Consider the following 21,823-nt stretch of genomic DNA (forward strand, 5'->3'; position numbering starts at 1 on the left):
GGGGGTGACCAAGTTTTTCTTGCTGCTGCCTACTTTTCAAAATCTCTTCTCTCCTCATCCGCCTCCACTTTCTCCTCTCTGTTTTCTTCTTTTGCATCCCACCCTCCCGCACACAACTCTTGACTACTTGTCCGGCAGCATATAATACCCTTCAAGATGGTACGCTATTCATAACATCCTCTGCTACATATCAATGAGCTTTTCTAACCCGTCTTGGAGTTCTACGGGAGCCCTCGACGCCCCCTCCCCCCAAACACTCCTCTCAGGGCACACGAAGACAAGCCTTCGGACGATGAGCCTTTGGTCGGAGACTGTCCTGAACCAGAAGAGGTATGTGTCATGCTCTTGAAAATTTAGCAAGAACTAACCTCTAGTGACAGTCTCAAAATCTCTCTATTGTCAAGCAGCACGGAACCGAGAGATGCGACAAAATTCCACACTCATTGAGAACGCCGAAGAATTCTCTACCGGTTTCTCTGCGTTTGTTTCAATCATTTGGGAAATGACTCACTTCACATGTGTGCCAATCTCCATCTGCCTGTACGTGATTACAGCACTTTGCATACCTCATGCAATGCTCATGGCATCGGCATCGATCAAATCGGCCGTTGTGAGCATAAGTAAGAGAGGTGGGTCATTCTATGAGTGTCACCTAGAACTTCAATGCTAACTTTGCTGAGAAGCGTTTGCTCTACACAGGGTCAGCCTTCATATGGAAGGACACCTCTCGTCCTCAGCCAGAACTCTCGGATCCTTTCGAGACATGCTTTTGAAAAGGACTCACGTTACCTACAACAAGAGACTCTCCCGCACTGAAATGGCGACATTGCATCCAGAGAGCCATGCTCCGCAACAGCCTTGAATTTAGCTGATACCTGGCTTTCCATCGTTTTTGCTCTGCATGTGGACGAAAAGGCTACCATTTCTTTAACTGCACAACACTCGTCGAAAGCCAGTAGTGCACCACGCCCAAGAATTCTGGACATACATAATCCCGATGCCCTGAGTGTCACTATCCAGACGGTCAACCGAGCCACCGTTGCTTTTCGTCCGACTCATTCTTATAGCAACTGTGCCAAATGTGGGCACACATCTGGCGAGTGTCCGCTAGAGCGGTGCTCTATATGTGGACAGATCATCACTTCTTCCATCGCACTTCACCCGCCGGGAGCCAGTGGTACACCATGCGAGACGTCTAGGCACACACATCTCCGATTCCATGAGACCCGTGACCAAGACCGTTCATACGATCCAGTTGCGCTTTCTGCCAGACTCGTATTTGCGTCAACGATACCAAACACAGCCATACAACTGGTGAATGTAATTCATGACTTTGTTCTGCATATGGAAGAAAGGGGCATCATTTCTTCAACTGTACCACGACCGCCAAGAGCTTCCGAGGCTAGTACCATTAGCACCAAGCTGCTTCTGTCTGGCGACACTCGATTTCGTCAACAAATTCACCAAGAGTATCCCCCAGGTGACGTGGGCAGAGCGCTTTCAAGACCCCCATTGAGCGTCCTCTTCAAGCATGCTCCCGATATCAGGACCTTTACCCAAGGCCAAGCTCCCGAACCTGGTAGCGAGTGCCTTCTAAGCTGCACTGCTCGCCGCAGTCTTTTACCATCAACTCTTTGAAGCACCCTGCGCCTGTCAACTACCTCTCAACACCATCCGTGAGGGCTCGTCACTTCTCTTCTCGCCATCACACCTTTCTCACGGCCGAGTCGCTGCCGCATCTCAAAAGCGATCGGGTCTTGCATTACCTACCCGTCTCTCCCCGCTACTATTCGTCCAAGGCCTTGTCATTGTCTACCCCCAATGAACTACATCAAAACATCTCGCCACAGCACTTTCTTCACGCCTAGGATGAGGCTGTATCGGAATATTGTCTGGGCCTTGTCATTGCCCACCCCTAATGACTAACTAGTAGGAACACGTATCAAACTTCACTTCACATCAAAACAACTCGCCACAACACTTTCTTCACGCCGAGGATGAGGCTGTATCGGAATATTGTCTGGGTCTTGTCATTACCCACCCCTAATGACTAACCAGTAGGAAACCGTATCAAACTTTACAACACCACATCTTCTCGCCACTATCCTCCTTCAAGCTTCAGACGAGGCTATAATCGTTCGGGCCTTGTCATTGCCCACCCCTAATGACTAACCAGTAGGAAACCGTATCAAACTTTACAACACCACACTTCTCGCCACTATCCTCCCTCACGCCTAAGACGAGGCTGTATCGAAATATCTTCAATTTTTTCCCCATTGTCTGGTAAGCGCTGCTCATCTGCCAAATAATATTTTTTACTGACCTGACCCAGCAACCATCAGCTCGGCCCTAGCCCACAAAAATAATTGCACACATATCCACCAAAATTCTACCCCGCACGCACCCAGTATTTTTGTCAACCTCTACTTCACACCCAACCTTGCACTCCACAAACCAGCTTTCATACCTAGGGTACAACACCACCAAGACAAGATGGTAAGCTCTTCACGATGCTTTCCGCTGTATTCTCTAACTAGTTTCAGAGTTCCGATGAAGCGCTTCGGTACCTTGTGGACTTCGACACAAGCCTTGTATCGAAATTCAACCTATTGGAGGAGCTGCCTGGTGTTGGCAATGTTGTCATGAACAACGCCGGACCTACCTTCATTCAAGACATCTTCGATAAGCTGCCGAAAGGGATGAAGAAATGTCTCACGGACATGAGCGAGTCCTACGCAAGACTGCATTTTATTGTAGGCGTCGCTGGGACCGGCAAGACACATCTCATGGAGACACTTATTCTTTTTGCAATGTTTGGCAACGGCGTCAAAGATGCACCGAAGTCCAAAGTTCTGTACATCTTGAAAAACGAATCTCATGTCGAAACATTCCATGAACGTCTGACTCGAACCTTTCAAGACTAGGGATTCTCGAAAGGCAATGAATCACAACCTCTACCAAACATCATACCCATGCCTCGTATGCTAAACGACGGCTATCTGGCGAATGAATTCTCTGGTATTGTGGTAACGACTCATACTGATTGCGCCTCTCCCGTCCTACAGAAAGATCTTCAGCCTGATCTTGTCATAATCGACGATGCCTCTAACTTGACTGATGCAACGACAAACTACATCATCGCACACTTCACACCCAAGGCATGGGTTATCACAGGCGACCATACCCAAGACCTCTTCTTGGAGGATGAAGTTACCGAAGATCATATTGACTGGTTCTAAACGATGTCTACAATGGGTTGATCGCTGGCTATGAAGTAGGAAATGAGGTGATGGAGTATGAGCACGAAGAGCATGAATGACATGCAAGGAAAATGGAAACGACAAACAAACATCAAAAGGGGCGACCGGTTTGGTGGGAGTGGCGGCGGAGGTTGTTTTATTCTATCAACAGGAACAGTTAGCAGGATCAATTTCAACAACTTGACCCATTCATTGCAGCCATAAATATCTCTGAGTGTATGATCGCTATGGTGACGTGATAAGATTCTGTTCATAAATTTTCTTCCCGATTTAATAACTATCGTGACCTTGACAAAGCCTGCATTCTTCCTCCTTCAGTGAAGAACAAATCATAAGCAAGTTCTACCTTAACGTGTGGTGTCATAAGCTAACTCATTTCATAGCTCAAACACCGAACATAACTTCAACCTGATGCCTTCTTCTTGTTGAGTAATTCTGCGACCTACCGACCGACCCAAAAGATTTCGCTCACCCATGACAGCAACGCCGGGTACGGTAAGATGACAACATTGATACCGCCCAAAGAAGACCTATTATAGTCCCTCCCTCAGCGACCGGGAGGTTGAATCTGCGCTTAAGTCGATAAAGGCCAAGTTGAGGGTGAAGCGCCTCGCACACTTCCCCATCAGTGGCAGAGGCGACTGATCGATTTATGCGGCACACTCGCGATGTTTTGGAACACTTCTGTCCATGCCTATCATACGCCCGTATCATCGAATAAACAGAGTGAGTTGTTTTGCGCGCGATACTCCCAGTATCCTATACCAACTAAGAATGCTAACTAGATGAATAGCAATCTGCCTCTTAATCTAGAGGGAATAGATCCAACAAGCTGTCTTTCTTTATCGCAGGCTTTCATTAGGCATGTTATCTACTCCTCTATTTCACTCATCTGACTAACTTGCTACCAACTTAGGCTGTCGATCAACATCCTACCGGCATTTCGTAACGCACAACGAAACACTACAATATTTCCAAACTCTCCATTCTCAACGCGTTCTCGGACCTATCAATAAGGATGTGTAGGGGTCATCTGATGCCTTCAAACGATTGAGAGAGTCACGCCGCCTCGAACTGGAAGCAGATCCTCATGTTCTCCTGCTCTATACGCTACATTGTCTCGGTTGAATTACGCGAAGGGAAACCGTACACGAACCAGAAGATTTGGTTAGGTATGGAGTTATGGGACGATCAATGCTAGTCCATCTGGGGCCGTGCAAGGGGCAAGGTGCACTGGAACGAAGACAATGTGGGCAATGATAGCTCTGGGGGCTTGTTCAAAACTCCATCCTCCACTCTGTTGACCGCGACGCAGAAAGAAAAGATGACCTCTATTCCTGGAAACAGGAATATACGTGCTCAATGAATACTGTGATAGTTCATGGGTAAACATCCTACAACATTTGCTCCATCCAAGCTGGAGATCAGAGATACATTTAGTGAGCAACGTGCGGATGGGGACGCAGCAAGCTTGAATGGCCGAGGTGGAACGAACAGGACCATGCGTGCCTGCACCTGATCGGTAAACGCAAACCGATTGCACAAGACTCATTTCAACATTGTGACATGCAGCCGGTATGCATTGAGAAGCTGTGAGACTTGGAACATCCTGACGGCGAGCTAGGGCCTTGCATGGATCTCTGCTTCAATACCAACACGTTTTAGCTTGCCCAGCAGCGGCTGGGTACAAGTCATCAGAGGAATCTGCACCCACTTCATAAAGCTTCTGGCATGAAGAATCGAAACCCGAATGGCAGTCTCTGCCGTGCTTGATGCTCTATATCAAAAGATCCAGGACCTTCCCTGCCAATTACCCAAAAGACTATGCGGCGTTTACCAGCGACTGCCTATGCGGTCGAGGACGAATAACAACTGATTTGCATTCTGCAGTATCTGATACTTGTTGCAAGGCCTCCGATAGTTGACGGGCTGTGTGTTGCAGTCGGGATTGCTCCGACTGTCGATTGTGCCGCCGCCAAGGCCACGCGGGATCGGCTTACCTCCTATAAGCTTTAGCCAAGGAGCGTCTCTTAACATATGCTTGCATTTACTAGCCCTACCATTTATATCTCACAACTGGCAAGTAACCATTCTATGTTTACACGTACATTATTCGAGTCTGAGGCTTCGATCAGGGAAGACTAGGTGAACTCGCAATGGGCTAGAGTGTAGTGCGGCAGCGTAATGCGCTCTTTTCTACTGTTGCATGACGCCTCGTACTTGGGCCATTGGAAGTCTTTTTGGCTTGCAATCACTACTGCAGGCCTCACTCAAGAGAAATGGATCGCGATCAGGTATATGCCTTGATTTGGTGAAGATGAACCATTTACTAACAATCTGACCTGTGTAGGGACGAGACAGTCGATGTACATGGGCACGAATCGGAGATCGTGCTTAGTGTGTTATCGGAAGTTGTGCATGTCTGTTGGACTATTACAGGGTTATTAGACCAACAAACTTGCTTATACTTCAAGTTTCCGAATGGAGTGTGACTTCGTCTACGGCCTAAAGTCTTTGGGATCCCTTGACGAGATGGCATGTGTCACTCCCTGCTCTTTCCAAACGCCAGCAGCAGCAGGCCGTTCTAGAACCCGTGTTGAGAAGGAATGAGTGAAAGAGCAAGATGCATCCGTGACCAATCCTGTTGGTCTAGTGGTTCGCATATTTCGTCGCAATTGTGACAATCGCATGGCGCAGTGAAGGTCTTAAGACATTCCGGAAGGCCATTCTCGTTGCCGTATCAGGAAACGACACATGCACTTGGTGTTAGGGTATAGAGGTCTTGAGGTCAGTGTCTATTGTGGCAACACTGCCAGCTTCTCCCTCCGAACTAACTGCCCCTTCTTAGATTTCTATCACGTACACTGAACGAACCTTCATACATGTTCTCCATTCTTAGGCCGAGAAAAAGGAAGACAAGAAGAGGGAGAGGCAAGAGCAAGAGGCTAGGGAGAAAGAGGCTAAGGCCAAGGAAAACAAGGACAAGAGGGAGTATAAACGGATCAAGAAGCTTAAGGAGTGACTTGCTGATGTCGAGGATTTTTTGAACTGCTTTGATGCACCCGATGAAGATGGGGGTGAAAGCAACACTGGCGATAAGGACAATGGCCAAGTCGAGAACGAGGATGTTAACTAGATAGCTACCTCTACCTGACCAGTCACGATGTGGAACTGATTCAGAAACAGTTCATGTACCATTCACAATCCTAGTTAACGACCTCTATCTAGCCAGTCACGATCTGACTCAGAATCTATTCAGAAACAGTTCATCAACCATTTCATTTGGCTGAAACTGTACCACAGTTAATTTTATCTCATTCTGTGGCCAACGTCCTTTCGAAGCTCGGGAGTCGTCGAGTTAACCAGCTGCTTTGTGACCCTCTTCGTTACAATTGCGGCAAACGGTCAGAGGATATGAATCACCCATGCCTTGGGCGCGGAATGGCGATGATGAGCTCAGGCTGTAGGTGTTCTCGTATCAACAGAGGGGTAGGTGCAATAGTAGTCGTTACTAATACCAGAGAAGTCGGTGATTGCATTGCGGTACAAAGTTTCGATATGTTGTTTGAGCGAGGCATACTGTTCCTCAGAAAGAACATCTCCGCCTGATGCGATCCACCGAGTCTTGTAAATACGGGTGACATTCTGCATGGTTCAACAAGCTGTCAATGGCAAATTGGTGAAGAGCCTTGTTGCGGTTGGCATTCTTTGCAAGCTTGGCGGCCGACTTACAGTCGAGGATATTGGTACAGATGGCGTCAGGGGACTGGGATGTGCGGAGTTTGAGTGCGAGATTTTCGGCCTCGGTCTCCTCTTGGGGCGTAGGCTTGAATGAGTTTTCGGTAGATCGCACCTCCCCTTCCAGATGGTAAAGATGCATGATATCAGGCACGCGCAGTGATTTGTTGTTTTTAGAGAGACCCTAGTCCTAGAAAAGGGGTTTGACGTAGGCGTTGGCAGAAAGTCTCAGCCAACGTTGTTGTTCAGGATGTAGAGGACCTCCATCAGTTGCACCTTTTTCGAACTGGTGGGTAACAGTCAGCTCTAAGCTTTAGGATACAAAAATAAATGACCTAATACTATAGCCTAAAGAGCATAAACTGACTTACTAATTTCGTCCCTTATGCCTTTAGCGGCCAGCGCCTCATATCCCGAGGCTGGAGCCAGCGATACATGAAACAAGGTAATCTAGCGAAGGATGCTATGTCCCTGAGGCAAGTCTTCATCGGTGGAGGAAGCTTGTCGAAGATGTCCTGCATAAACTCGGGACCAGCTCTGTCGAAAATGGCGTTATCGACGCCAGGAAGCTCCTTCAGTAGGTTGGCACATGATGCCACTCTTGGATCAAAGTCTAAGAGGTATATGTATGCTTTAAGTCTTTGGGAGAAGGGCGTCCCTGTGTTCCCGCCAAACTTGAAGATTAGTTAGACAAGCTGTAGCAAGACAAACGTGGCGGAAAACATACCGTCTTGGCTAGTCTGGTACCGAGTGGTACTGTACAAAAGCTGGTTTGTGCAAAGTCGGATATGAGGTTGGAAGGAGTGTTTTTTGCCTCTTGTTGATTTTCTAGCAGGCAACACTGTCAAATTTGATAGTTTGGCATGCTCTCAGACAAGCCGTGAATAAAGCCTCCGAGTTTGAGGGTATCATCACAGTATCTATCTTCAAAGCAAAAGAAACCGTTAGAAGCCCCTTGAGTTGGGTCAGAGTCGCATGGATCTTACCTTGTGAGGCGATGCCGAATGAAGTCGTGCTGCAGATAATATGCGACGCGCAATAGCAGAGACGCGAAAGGTGCCTCCCGCACACAAAGAAGAATAAAGCGTTTGTATATTGTTAATATGACTACAATTCTCGGTGGCTGACGGCGAGCGGCTATGGAGTTGAGAGCCAATATTCTTGAAAGGCCTGCTCCTCGTCTACCCTGAGGGTTCTTAAGGGGGGTTATCACCTCTCCCATAAGACAACCAAAAGTGTCTTGGGTACCGTTCCGACCACTTATGATTTTCTCAGGACCTTCTTATTGGGAATTTCAGGGTCTTGCCTTCGGGAGACGCGGTCCGGATGAGAAGCGCTGCGCATTGATCGTTTGCATTATAATGAAGCTAACTTAACGTCAAGCCAGGTGGTGTAGTAAATGATGACATACTGCAGCTGATTGCGCCTACAAGTTATGCAATAGACGTCTTCAAAATACCCACCTTGCCCATTGTACCAACTCGCCCGAAACATGTTCAGAGGTCTGCTAGAGAATGCAATGCTGTCATGGGATCGCTGGAAATTGATGAACGTCGAGTACTACTCTCAATAAACACGGCATCGGACTGTTTTGCATCATGGACATATCTGGGCTGCTGTTATATTAGCTTTTGTCAGATATTGGAGAGAACAAAACGAACAAACTTCTGCATCGCGGATGGGATATCGGACGGATTCTCGCCATCTGTAAAACTCCAAGGCTACCTATTTAGACTAGCTCAGCGATAGGTAGCAGAGAATATCATGAAGTGCATACCATATTGAACGGCATTGGGCGCTACTGTGGAAAAAGCCCAGAGCCTTTTTGGTGAATGTAAATTGACGAAGTACCTTAGTACAGTACCAAAGGGAAGAGAAAGTGGAGGCCAGAAAGGCAGCCGCGAGAGAAGTTTGTTTGTGCTACCCGGCCTTTTTTTTCAACTTCTCACCAAACTTCCGACACAGGCGCTCCGGGTCGATATCGTTCAATGTGGTAAGCTCTTATCTTCCACTAGGTATCTATGAATAAAATCGTCTAACAGCAGCGTTTTTAGACCCTTTTGCAACACAGGAGCAGATGTCGATCGCTTCCGTACCGTGCTGACGTCGCCCAGGGCGGCTCAAAAGACAAACTGAAGATGATAAGATTCTGTGGTATTCAGCCCTTGGAGCAAACCTTGAGCACAATTGGACCCCAAGGAAAGCGAACATCCGTGGTCGCTCTCCTCAACCTGAGGCACCTCCTAGCCTTATGAGTATTACTCGGGTTGGGGAACCTACTCCTATCTTTGGTCCATCTCTATCTACTTCCCATGTGCCGCTCTCGAACGAGTTGGTCGGCGACTCAGACCTCTCGGACAGCTCACAGCACTTGGTATGTTTTATACCTATATTGAGGATGATTCATTTACTTATTATTTCCAGGGGCCTGGCAATAGGCCTACTGCACGCAGACTCTTTGATGATGAGCACAACGTAAGAATCAGTTCCAAGTTCATTCCTATGGGGATACAAGCTAATATAGTCTAGAGTACTCCTGTCCCCTTGTCCCCTGTCCCCTCGTCGCCGGCTGTTTCGTCGCCGGCTGCATCACCTCCAGCCAGTGAACCCCTGGGTGTCTTGTCGCCTGCTGATATACCTTCTTTTGACGGCCTAGTAAGTCTTTGGAATTACTCTTGAAATAATCCCTAGCCAACTCCAAAACGGCCGTTTTTGCAAACTTCTCAGGCTAACAATCTCTATACTTTCCAGGATTGGTATTCTCAATTCGATGCTTCTGACCAGTACCTCCCGGACAATGAATCTGACAATTGGGCAACAAACAGCTTATATTGCCACGAGACTGAAGTAAGTATATATTTAAACTATTTGTATTTCAGTTTTTAATCTGTTCTAGGAGGATAATACTACATTGCCAAATGAAATGGAACTTAGTATCCCTATCAATGTCAATTGGGATGAAATTGAAGTATGTTTCTTATTATATAAGAATTATTTCTAAGCTAACTTGTAATGAGTTCCTACGCCCAGTCCCATTCAACAATGTCAATCTTCCTGCAATTTCACAAATGCGTCGCGACTATGGATTTACTACAGGAAGCAAAAGTGCGACCAGCAGCAAAGCAGAATTTCCCAGCTCCTAAGCAGTATGATCCCGAATTCTCAATCTGGTCTCTATATGAGAACCTGTTTCAACCGGAGTTTTTCAGTTCTTAACCAGTTTCTAACTGTTTATCTTATTGACATAAGACACCCTCTAAAGACAAGGCCAAGAAGTTTATTGTCTGGGGGATAACACGAGCTGGGATACACTTCCCCCTTTGAGCTCTACGCGAAGGCTTCTTATCCTCAACTTGCATGTCAGTTGTGTGGAGGGAAAGGACATATCTCCATGATCGCCAGTCATCTCGTTTTGGCCTGAACCAACCCGGCCACTAAATGTACGAAGTCCGACGGTCCTCATCTGGAACGTTTCTATCTATCTAGGGAAAGGTCCTGGCAGGCAACAGAAAATTGGCCTTTCAGTTTTCGGGTATAAAAATAAATAACCTAAGAAGTCTATTCTAAGTACCATAAACTGACCTGCCAATTTCGTCTCTTATGCTTCTAGTGGCCAATTTTTCTTATGCCTTGAGGAGGCCCCAAGAAGACAAGCCTCCAGACAATGGGCCTTTGGTCGGAGATGATCCTAAGCCAGACAAGGTGTGTGTCATACTCACAAATATTTGACAAAAACTAACTTCTGGTGGGTAGCCTCAGAATCTCACTGTTGTCAAGCAACACCGCACCGAAGAACGCCGATAAATTCTCTGCCGCCTTCTTTGCTCTCGTTTCGTTAGAGACGCTATCTGAAGCCCGACAACGGCTCACTTCACATGTGTGTCAACTTCGCCTGCCTATACATGATTATGGCACATTGCATAGCTCATACAAGGGCCTTCAACGAAAACATGGCTATGGGAGCGGAAATGTCAACAGTGATGTTTTCCAGCACTCAACTGCGTTCCAGGATGAACCTGACGAGGAGGGAGGAAGGTTTTGGTGGCCCAGGTCCTGAGCAGAGATTGTTTGGCCTTTCTGATGTTCTTGGGGGTGATGATGAGGATGATGGGGCTGGTTCTTCTGATGTTGACATGGCCGATACACCAGGTGGCACGGCTAGCCAACGAAAGCGAAAGAGGGACAATGAGGTGACCCCAACCAAAGGTGGCCCTCGGGATGTAGAGCGGGCAAAGCGAAGTAAGCTTTGATTTACTAGGGGAATTAATCGGAACGCAAGGCAGTGGCACAATGAGTTACTTAGGGTTGGGAAGTTGTGCGATATGATTGTCAGCTCAGTTTATGCTCTTTAGGTCAGGCTCTTAGGTTATTTATTTTTATATAAGTACTTATTTCAGCTTTTTTTGCTTTCCGGGTCATATACGCCAAACGAATCTTGAAGCCCAATGCACGAATGTCCTTGAGCAGCCATTCCATCGGCGTGGCATAATCGATATCCTACTCGCAGTCATCACTAACGTCCTTCCCACCCATCAGAAGTCCAGCGACCCGCCCTTGCAAATCAAATATGCATGAACCAGAATCTCCTCTAGCAGAAAAAGCCTTCCTTAGACAACTTTTGGCTTTTGCACCCATAATGCACCATTCATCGGACCAAACCTTGTCGTCGCCTTCAATTGTTCGTCTCACCGATAGAACCTCATTCGCAACCCCAACAGTAAAGCCCGTTTTTAACCAAACTTTGCTACCATCTTGACATTCTCACCCATGGAATTTGACACATCCACTGGAAACCTTAGCTCTGTCTCCGGAACAGGTTCGTCTGCAAGGGTAATTACCCCATTGCTTGTGTCTAGTGGAGGACTTTTGATGCATTCCAAAGCTTCTTCTCTGGAATACTCGCCGGTCATCGCTGTACCGATGAGATTTATGGCCTCAAATTCACCCATGACTCTGTTCTTCTGGATCCGGAATGTCGTTTGATGCTTGGCCTGATCCAGTTCAATGAGAGCCCAGTCGCGAAGGCGCCACCCTCGCACGGGGTGTCCACGACGAATTGGTTGAGGAGTTGAGGTTCCACGATCAAAACGAGGCGAGAATAGGACATGTCCGATAACGCGTTTATCCAGATCCTTTACCAGTATAAAGAATGGCTTCTGAGGCTGCCTTCTCAGTGAGATAACGATTTGTATCCTAGCCAGACGCTGCGAGGTCAATGCATGATTGATATCTGATAGTCATTTCAAGCTTGTGAACGTTTGTTTCCCAAGTTCCATTGGCTTGTTGGATAACAAGTTTTTGACCTGTTTCATTGTGGCAATATTCCTCATTCTTGGCGCCTTCGTCGAATACGACGTGCCGACAGGTCACGGCAAGTAGCGGTTCGTCTTCCAGACGAACATAGAACCCTTTTGTACCCTCACGACGCGAATAGATGTTAGAAATAGAAGGCCCAATCAACTCGGTAAATGGGGGTTTCAATTTGATTCGACCATTGCTCAGGGGCGGGATTTTCGGCATCAAATGTTGTAAAGGAACTCCATCAACTTCAATACCAAAGATGCCATGACGTCGAAGGATGTCTTTGCAGGTTATTGCTGCTGAAATCCCAAGTTGCCTGGTTGGACAGAGATCGGGAAGGTGACGGGTTTCACAGGCTCGTCTGGCCCATTTCCCCTGTCTCACTCAGATCGACGTACATAGCCGATACGAATGGCATCAATAAGCGTCCAGTCGAGTGTCATAATAGCCTCCATGATTTGTTTCCTGAGGTCGCTATCTGGATTGTTCCACAGACCTGTAATTCGGTGTTGGTCTATTGAATGACAATGGAAAGTTAACCTCCAGCTTTAGAATATAGAAATAAATGACCTAAGAATATGGCCTAAATAGCATAAGCTGACTTACTGATTTAGTCTCTTATGCCTCCAAGAACTCTTTTGATACTCCGAGGGCTGGATCAACACACTTCTGGAGCTTGACTCGTTCAGTTAGGGCAAGGGGCCGACTTCGCCATGTATACCTGGCTGGTATGGCGGTACTTCTCAATACGATGAACATCGAAGGATTGACGATCATTTCGCTGCACGCCTTTTTATGTTGAAGGATGTGGTGCGCCACCAGACAAGTTGAACAAAAATAAAGTTCCGGGTGTCATCGAGGCATCTGAGATTGTTGGCATACGATGACGGATGGTCAGGTAATGAAAGGAGAGAAGTCGATGGAGTTTGATGACATGCAGGTGGTGGATTGAAGGCGCTGACAGAGGCAATGGTTAGCGAATATGGTAAGAACGACTGACGTAGCAAGAATCTCCAGAGGGAGGGACATTGATATCGGGATAAGACGTTCTTGCCGCATTCTCCTGTTGCCATGGGAATCTGCGCTTCTATCAACTCTGCATAATCCGTGTTCATTCTTGATCTTTTGACCTATAGATGATTTGAGCATATTATCCTCGAACTAGAGGGCTTGATGATATCTTTCCGAGACCAAGATCATGTTCAATGCTTAGATGAGGGGGCTTTTGAGCGACGTCACCCCTGATAACCTGTGCTTTAAGTATGAAGTGGGTGATGGAAATCACTCCACTTGTGATGCGAAGTTGGCACTGTTGTTCATTAAAATCCCCCCACTTACCAGAACGCTCCCGTGATACAGAGGTTCGCATAGAATCAACAGGTATGCGTCGTCACCTGAGAACTGGTGCAAATCCCACGGCGGTTTCATTAATTTACGCCACGTGATTTGAATTGACTGATCGAGCCTCCATTTCCTCACTGCCAGCTGCATCAAAACCACTGCTTATGCAAGAGCTCACACAGCACCTTCCGCAACCGCCTTCACAGCATACCCACCGCCGCAAGACTTACGTCTTCCTGTCGTCATGAGATATGTAAGGAAAGAATGGTACGAGTCCCGTCTAAACCAAGATCTCTTCCACTTTTGAAAGTTCTGTCGTAGTTCTTGGAATCTACCTCGGTCCAGTTGTTGCATAGCGCACATGCTGATATCTCGACACGGGCTTCCTTTGCCGACACTAACATCTTCCTGTTGAACTATTTGAGACCTTGATGGCAACCTTAAGTTTTCTTCTTGCATTCTATTCTAATTTATATCTAACTATTTTTTAGTCCCAGAATCAGATGAAGGTCGAGATCAGTGAGGTCAAAGATGCTCAATTCTCCTCAAACGCAGTGGCCGAAGGGGCTAATACAACCTCTCAAAAGGCCATCAACAAGGCCAATGAGACTGTAAAGGAGGTTGCGACCTTGAAGAAGAGGATCGAAGCCTTGGAGAAGAGGCTGGAGGTCCTGGTCAACTATATTGTAGCCAAGGAAGAGAAGGAAACACCGGCCGAGGCCACTAAGGACCTGTAACTGAGCCTTTAGATGGTGTATGAAGACGGCGTTTATAATCCACGGACAGGTGTGGAAATAACCGGTATCGAGCTATACGGGCGCAGTGGCCTGTTTAAATCCTCACAGGTCTCATCGATCACTCGACTATCAGTATTTAGATCACCTCGGCGAGAGTTCGCTCACCACTTAGTCTCGCGGATGATCTCAACATCACGATGCTGCGCCTGGAGTAGCACCACTGCCTAGATAGACCCTCTTCTATCTGTTGTTCACTGAAAGCCATTGATCACAGAATGTAGAAACTCCGACAACATTGATTTGTATTACTTACTCTTCAGCGTGGGCCCTGCTCTCACCTTGCGCGCGATGAGTTGGTAACTGACTAATTCGAGAACTAGAACCGCATCTCTGTTAGCTTAGGAAGGATGAATTGAAGATGGTTGGCAAGAGCGAAAGGACAAAGACTTCCTGTATCTGTCCGTCGTGTTGAAGGGGAAGGATTTTGTTGAGCAGCGCACGACTCAAAGCAAAAAGGCAAGGAACTCAGGACATGAATCGGCATCGCCCTCAACTTCGAGGCATAAGAAAGCCTAAATATCATAAATTCGTTGCCTAAGTAGCATAAACTTACATGCTAAACTTTCATCTCTTATGCTCCTAGCGTAAATAATCCTCGTGACATGATGGCTACGTCCTTCCGCCTGTGAATTCAAGAAGCATATAGGGTAGATACTATTCGTATCTTGGTACCATGTCGTGGGGGCGTTCCAGCGGGCACGGAAATAATACGCCTAGATCCGGAGACAAGTAGCAGAGCCTCAAGCAGAGCATTCAGGGCAAATGAAGATTCAGAAAGGCAGTTTGAGTGCTGTCCATGAGAGCAGGGACGCATGGCGACGACGTCATGGAATGCACTTGGAACGCGTTAAGCAATGGCTCTGACAATCACGAAAACTCATCGCCAAATGCACACAATCACGAGCAGTCTGTCTAGCTATCTATACCCAAAAACAAGAAGGTTGAAGTTTTTCAGTTGACATAGTTTGGTGGTCTACAACGCCAGATTTTCTGACTCAGTGCTTGACTCTATATTGGTCATCATCATAAAAACTTCAACCCATCTCGTCCCAGGTTCAGGTCTTTGTCCCGTGAGAACTTCCAGCGAAGTTTAGAGTGTAAAAAAAATGGAACAAGACCGTCACCCAAGGGTCAACGGGATACCGGCCCCTCGCATCAAGAATGAGCCCCATTGAGTAACCCAGCTTTCGCCGGGCAATCGCATACCTGTCAATCTCGACAACAAATCCTAAGCGACCCGATGCCACACACACGAGCACTAGGCGTCTGCCCACCATCCACCTGCCAGACAACCAAGTCCGTCCAGAACTCACCAACACCTCGACAGCGGACTCATATCTTCATCCAAGAGGACCGAGGGCGGCAAAGACCGTGAGACAAAGGCTGTTGAAAAGTAAATGTAGCGGAGGGCAGGGCCAGCGCAGGGCGAGGGCCTGGGCGCAGAGGTAAACCGCAGTGCTTCTATGGCGGCGCGTTTCCGCAAACTTGATCGAAACCAAGACGTCCGGGGACTTTCTCCCAAAGCCATAGAGTGATGGAGACGCTGCGATAAATCGCAGTGTCTCTGTTTGTGAGCTTCGAATAGCGATCTATTGAGCGAGGGGCGCGGATGAAGAAAGGAAGAGAAAAGAAAAAATAAATCGAGCTGCGATTTGAATTTTTATGTCAAAGATGGGGCTGAGGTGTGGCGCTAGTGATCCAAGCTTGGAGGTGTGGCTGTAGCTGCTTTTTTTTCCCAGTCGCGGTTCAGCCAATACGGACCTCGCGTTGAGAAGGCTGGGTCGCTGCCTTCGTGCCTGTTTACCTATTGTCTTCTATACAAAGCTCGCGGCGCATCCAGCTTCGACGTCGCAGACAGACAACTCTCATCTAATTCGGAAAATTTGAGTTTCTGTACGATATTCGAATAGCCTTCAGTTCTGAGTCATCGACTCTTTTTGAGTTTCTGCAACTGCACTTGAGGAGCAAAAAAACACAAAAACAGAGCCACCGACCGGTTTTCCTTCCTACCACGCATATCAATATACAATCATGTCGGGCCTCTTTGGCAGCGCCGCGGCCACAACGGCGACGAGCATCGGCGACCTCAAGCAAGATGTTGCGCTTTCCGACCCTCCCACCGACACCATCTCCGGCCTCTCTTTCTCTCCTGCGCCAAACGGTCCCGACTTTCTCGCCATCTCTAGTTGGGACAACAAGGTTCGCATCTACGAAATTGCCGGAAACGGCCAGAGCCAGGGCCGACACGCCTACGGTCACGATCAGCCTGTGTTGAGCTGTGACTTTTCCAAGGTACGAAAATAAGCTGCCGACGCGACAGCGGGATCGCTAACCCGGACTCTAGGATGGAACAAAGATCGTCTCTGCAGGCGCCGACAAGAACGTCAAGGTCTGCGATCTCAGCTCCCAGCAGGACATCGTTGTAGGCACACACGACCAGCCTGTACGAACAGCTCGATTCTTCGACAGCGGTAGCGGCCCTATGGTTGTCTCAGGATCATGGGACAAGACGGTGAAATACTGGGATCTTCGACAACAGGGGCCCGCCGCCACAGTACAATGTCAAGAAAGAGTCTATACGATGGACGTTCGCGACAATCTGTGTGTTGTCGGCACAGCCGATCGCTACATCAACGTCATCGACCTCAAGAACCCTACCAAAATCTACAAGACTCTGCAGAGCCCGTTGAAATGGCAGACTCGGGTTGTTAGCTGCTTTACTGACTCTGCTGGATTCGCTATCGGTAGTATCGAGGGACGTTGCGCTATTCAGTACGTCGAGGACAAGAATTCTAGGTAAGCAAGCTTCAGACCACGACTCGAGGACCTGAACTAACATGTCGCAGCTCCAACTTTTCCTTCAAGTGCCACCGCGACCCCCCAGCCAACGGCGTCACCAACGTCCACGCCGTCAACGCCATTTCATTCCACCCCGTCCACGGTACATTCAGCACTGCCGGTTCCGATGGAACATTCCACTTCTGGGATAAGGATGCCAAGCATCGTCTTAAGGGTTACCCCAACGTCGGAGGCAGCATCACCTCTACTGCCTTCAACAAGAATGGTAGCATCTTTGCCTACGCCGTTGGATACGACTGGGCCAAGGGTTACCAGCACAACACTCAAACCTATCCCAACAAGGTCATGCTGCACGCCGTCAGTGGCGACGAATGCAAGCCCAGGCCATCCGCTAAGAAGCGATAAACGAAAGGACTAGCATTGATGGGATTCAGTAGGGGAGGGTTTGGATGGTGATTAATACTTGGCTGCGTTTTGCGATTATGTTATGTACTTGCCTCATTGACAAAGACTCGGAAGATTGAAATGATTCAAAAAGAGAGCAAGTCGGGTCTGAACCAAGGAGTAAACACAGGTAGTGGTGTTTCACGAGAGATGATACCATAGACAAAAACATCTACACCTATCCACACATCAATTAATCGTGGTTTATGTCCTTGGGTCATCTAAGTAGTTTATTTTACGAATAGCAGGATGAAACTGGAATAGGAATATTATTCGATCCGAATCATGTCGAGGACCAGTGAGTGAAGCGCATCTTTGTTGAGGTTGATTGTGACCAAGTTTGTATTGTACTTCAAGCCGGCGGACAATAGTCGAAAAGAATGAAGTTTTTAAAGGCTTACATAGAACTGCATTGTAAACAAAGGACTTGTATTTATTGAGTCTGCCACTTGGGCTTTCATATGATCATTGTGTATCGTAGTGTAAAAATGGCTTCAAGCCATGTCAAGCCACTTATAAAGGGCCATTAGTTGATGCGACCGCACCCCGTTCCGCGAAAACAAATTGCAACGCTAGATCTGCAGCTCTCTTTGTCGAGGCTGGTATAGTAAAACTCCCGCTCCTTCTTTCTGTGCTTTTATCCGACTGTTAGTTTCTCCTGAGCTGAGGAGCAACGCTAAGAAGGTCATCTTTCATACTGCGATACATGTCGCGCATAAATGTGCTTTGCTCAGGGTTGTACTCCTCGGCGGCGGCAGCAGTGGAGATCTTGGGCTGGTCGTGGACGAACTTGACGTCGATGCTGTCCATGTTGGTAGCATCCATGTTGGCCATGGGAGCACCGGGAACGACAATGTCAGGGTTGATAGCGAAGATGACAGGTCGGTTACTTGTCAGGTCGGTGGCATCAGACATGGAATTGTGGTAAGAGCCGTAGTTGTCGGGAAGAAGTGGCATACGAGGAAGAGGCTCGTTGAAGCTGGGAGTGCTGTAAATCTTGGGCAACACCATGGTGTCAACGTGGTTGACAGGCGCACGAGAAGATGCAGAAGAGCTGAAGGACTGCATCAGAGGCCGTGTGCGACCAGCGATGGATGGCTGAGGAGTGGGACGGTGGGTAGTCTTGAGACCACGAGCCTGAATAAATTGTTAGTACTAGTTGGATTGATTGAAAAGTATTGCGAAACTCACCTCAGAGTGTTGGGACTGCTCAGAAGAAGATCCAAGGAGTTCGGCATACTTGGGCATGAGAGCGATACCGGCATGGCGATGCGACTCGGTAAGAGTGCGAGTGACCTTGGAAACGGAAGCGGTGATTCTAGGCATTGTGATGGAGATTGGGGTTGATGATTGTTGAATGTGGTAGAGAGTTGGCGGTATCCAGCTACTTATACACTTTGTATAATAAGGAGCAGATAAGTTGGGGGGTAGCGGTGACGAGTTTACAAGATCAGGCGATGTAGGTGAGAGGGGCCGACGAGACGTTATGGAGTGTAGACGGATGCAAGTGGAAATGGATGGCTCAATGGAGGGAGGGGAGGAGGGTTTATGTATTGTATTGAGGGAGAGATAAACTACTACCTAGAGGAGGGGGAAGGCGCAAGCTATGATAGCTGTCCCAGGGGTGTACCTACTGTTTTGGTGAGTCGAAGTGAGGCAGGCGCGGATAGTCGTCCGGGAGTCCGTGTGATCTGGGGGATGGGGATGAGATTGGAATGAGCTACTGGGAGGCAGGGAAAGAGTTACTCACAGCCTCCACCGAGTCACCAAGTACGTACAGTATGTACAGGCACAGCTTCAAGCTCCCGCCCTGTTAGCTCACCTTGATTTAGCTACACCATCGTTGATCCCGCAATGTGGAGAGGTACAGAACACGACTGATACACACCCTCTCAAGGAAGCTGCCGTTTCCAATTCATCAAGGCGGTGTCAATCAACAAACTTCCGCAATCCGATTATCTAATCCACTACGATCAGTCGAACACGAAACATCATGCCAGAACGACAATTATAGTTTCTCTCGTTTTCTGTTGCAAACAAATAATGAAACAAGCAACAAGAGCTTCATCAAGGATAGAAACAGCAGCCGTGACTCGGCGATGAGATACCGAATGCCGTCCATGTACATGGTACTTACCCAAGCTACTCTATGCAAAAGCAACACCATCAGACAACCATGGCACAAAGTCGGTATGTTGGGTCCAATAAACAGCCCTGCTTGGAGCCCCGGTTACAGTGTCTACTGCACTCTACAGTGCCGCGCAGCTCTCAAGGTATCACTACGTTGCTGCTCATCAAATTCCTCTTGTCTCGCTCGCTTCTCCAGATTTTTTTTTAATGAGAAGCCAGGTTCCACCCCCAAGCTGGAAAAGGGGACAATTATGGGGCTCCTCATCACTAAACTCATGTCTCTGAACTTGCTCCTCAACTATCGATCTCGAACCACAGGTTGCTTGAGCCGTCAATGTCCGAAAGACATGAAGCTAAAGTGGACGATGAGGAGATGGGAGGTGCCAATGCTAAACCAGCTATGTGCTCAACTGGCTCAGATTGTTTCATACGTTACAGCAACCAAAGATAACGGTATCATCAGAAAAACAGTGGCGTTAAAAGTGTTGCAACAAACTGCCGGCTGAATTGATATGGTACCATCCTTCAAACGACCTACAATCAGATACATCTGGGTGGAACTCGTTGAGTTCACCTGCACAGCTACTGCAGCTGGTGAGACAAGGGTCTTAACAGTGCTACTGGAGTCAGATCAGTGCCGCCTTACCACTTGCTTGCCACCAAGAAACCAGCGCGGTCTGGTCTCCTGCTGACGAGTCTCGGCAGGGGAATGAATCTACGAATCTAGCACACGTGGAGCGTACCTGTCGCTCGATCGCCATCAGTTTTGTCCAATTGTTGTCTGAGCATTAATAGGGCGGTCAGAGCCACGATCCAGATTATTCTTTGTTAATGCCACCCTTTTACTTACGCGTCAGTTACTATGCCACAATGTCTGGAGCGCCTGTATCACGATATGGACTTTGACAAAATCAGTTGACACCTTTTTCAATTTGCTGTTTCTTAGTACAGGCCCACGCCGAGCTTGTAGCTTAAAGCGGCGTGATAGCCAGTAAGTGACAGCACGGCAGTGAGCAAGACCCGAAGACGGGAAGAGGCCCGTGACACTCCAGGGCAGGTAACCAAAATCGAACGTCTCCTGGTCCACTTCTAGAAACCCGTCAACTTGGTTGTCCCCTTTGGACCGGGGAGATGATGCAGACTCCGTTCATACATTCATTTCTTGCGGTTACGCATCGTGATTGGCTTCTCTCCAGCTATAACTTGATTCCTTTCTTGCGGACGATGCTTCTGAATGCCTCGGCTCAGAAGAAAAACGGAAAAACTCCGAGGTCAGAAGCTCAATATTCAAGGCATCTCTAACAGAAGAAAGATCTGGAAGCGATCATATCAAGACTCAGCAAACACAGACAATCTGGGTCGCGGGTCCTGGGCTGACCTGTGCATATCCTAGCCTGTGCGAATATTAAGATTCGCGCGCGTGCGAAATTGTTGAGCTGCCCTTGCAAACCCAGGACCGATAACCTAAATTCCAGAAGGAATCTTGAGCCAAATTCAAATTCAAGCGAGACTAATCCAGGGGGCTGATGGAGGGGCCTGAGGGGGCAATTGCTATTGTTGGAATTACGGCGGCGCCGGTCAACAAAATTGTTGAACGGGACCTGCCTTGAAAGCTCCCTCACCTTGGCCTCACCGTAAGAGCTAGGGTCTCTAGTTCGAAATGACTGTGACACCGCCATAAGCTTGACCGAAATCAGAGGCGATCGGATACCCTCCCGCTCAAGATACACGATTACGAATTCGTCAGGAGCTGATACCAGGGCAGCATGACGAAGCTCAACATTAATAGGCATTACCATCGGGGTAGAGGCATGATCGACCAATCAAGCCGCAGCAGATTGTTTACTGTGATACACATACTTTATCTTGAAACTTTCGATATCATGTTGGCCAATACGGTCACCAACAAACAATTTCACCGAAACTCTGACGAATCCAGATTCGACTACATCGGAGAGTCGTGCAGGGTGTGATGCATGTTGCCCTTTCGTGGGCTGGTTCACTTGGATTACC

The 21,823-nt window shown here is 47.9% G+C and overlaps 6 protein-coding genes across 6 annotated transcripts; 4 read left to right on the forward strand and 2 right to left on the reverse strand.

Annotated features, from left to right (window-relative positions):
• Nucleotides 1–2,493: 2,493 nt before the first annotated feature.
• On the forward strand, nt 2,494–3,239 carry FSST1_006115 (uncharacterized protein; the record flags this gene model as incomplete). Its single annotated transcript, XM_083232453.1, has 3 exons — nt 2,494–2,496; nt 2,544–2,753; nt 2,925–3,239. The coding sequence occupies 3 exons, from the start codon at nt 2,494–2,496 to the stop codon at nt 3,237–3,239; spliced, it is 528 nt and encodes a 175-aa protein (XP_083089545.1).
• A 7,709-nt stretch (nt 3,240–10,948) lies between these two features.
• On the forward strand, nt 10,949–11,248 carry FSST1_006116 (uncharacterized protein; the record flags this gene model as incomplete). Its single annotated transcript, XM_083232454.1, has 1 exon — nt 10,949–11,248. The coding sequence occupies one exon, from the start codon at nt 10,949–10,951 to the stop codon at nt 11,246–11,248; it is 300 nt and encodes a 99-aa protein (XP_083089546.1).
• A 480-nt stretch (nt 11,249–11,728) lies between these two features.
• FSST1_006117 (uncharacterized protein) lies at nt 11,729–12,754 on the reverse strand (the record flags this gene model as incomplete). The annotated part of the gene is made up of 2 exons (XM_083232455.1): nt 11,729–12,160; nt 12,698–12,754. The coding sequence occupies 2 exons, from the start codon at nt 12,752–12,754 to the stop codon at nt 11,729–11,731; spliced, it is 489 nt and encodes a 162-aa protein (XP_083089547.1).
• Nucleotides 12,755–13,884: 1,130 nt separating this feature from the next.
• FSST1_006118 (uncharacterized protein) lies at nt 13,885–14,377 on the forward strand (the record flags this gene model as incomplete). Its single annotated transcript, XM_083232456.1, has 2 exons — nt 13,885–13,893; nt 14,132–14,377. 2 exons carry the CDS (start codon nt 13,885–13,887, stop codon nt 14,375–14,377), a joined length of 255 nt encoding a protein of 84 aa, XP_083089548.1.
• A 2,091-nt stretch (nt 14,378–16,468) lies between these two features.
• Nucleotides 16,469–17,641, forward strand: FSST1_006119 (RNA export factor GLE2; the record flags this gene model as incomplete). The annotated part of the gene is made up of 3 exons (XM_083232457.1): nt 16,469–16,729; nt 16,782–17,233; nt 17,284–17,641. 3 exons carry the CDS (start codon nt 16,469–16,471, stop codon nt 17,639–17,641), a joined length of 1,071 nt encoding a protein of 356 aa, XP_083089549.1.
• Nucleotides 17,642–18,328: 687 nt separating this feature from the next.
• Nucleotides 18,329–19,006, reverse strand: FSST1_006120 (uncharacterized protein; the record flags this gene model as incomplete). The annotated part of the gene is made up of 2 exons (XM_083232458.1): nt 18,329–18,817; nt 18,872–19,006. The coding sequence occupies 2 exons, from the start codon at nt 19,004–19,006 to the stop codon at nt 18,329–18,331; spliced, it is 624 nt and encodes a 207-aa protein (XP_083089550.1).
• Between the last annotated feature and the right edge of the window lie 2,817 nt (nt 19,007–21,823).

Source organism: Fusarium sambucinum, chromosome I, assembly GCF_050947815.1.
Source record: "Fusarium sambucinum isolate potato_lamoka chromosome I, whole genome shotgun sequence".
NCBI lineage: Eukaryota > Fungi > Ascomycota > Sordariomycetes > Hypocreales > Nectriaceae > Fusarium > Fusarium sambucinum.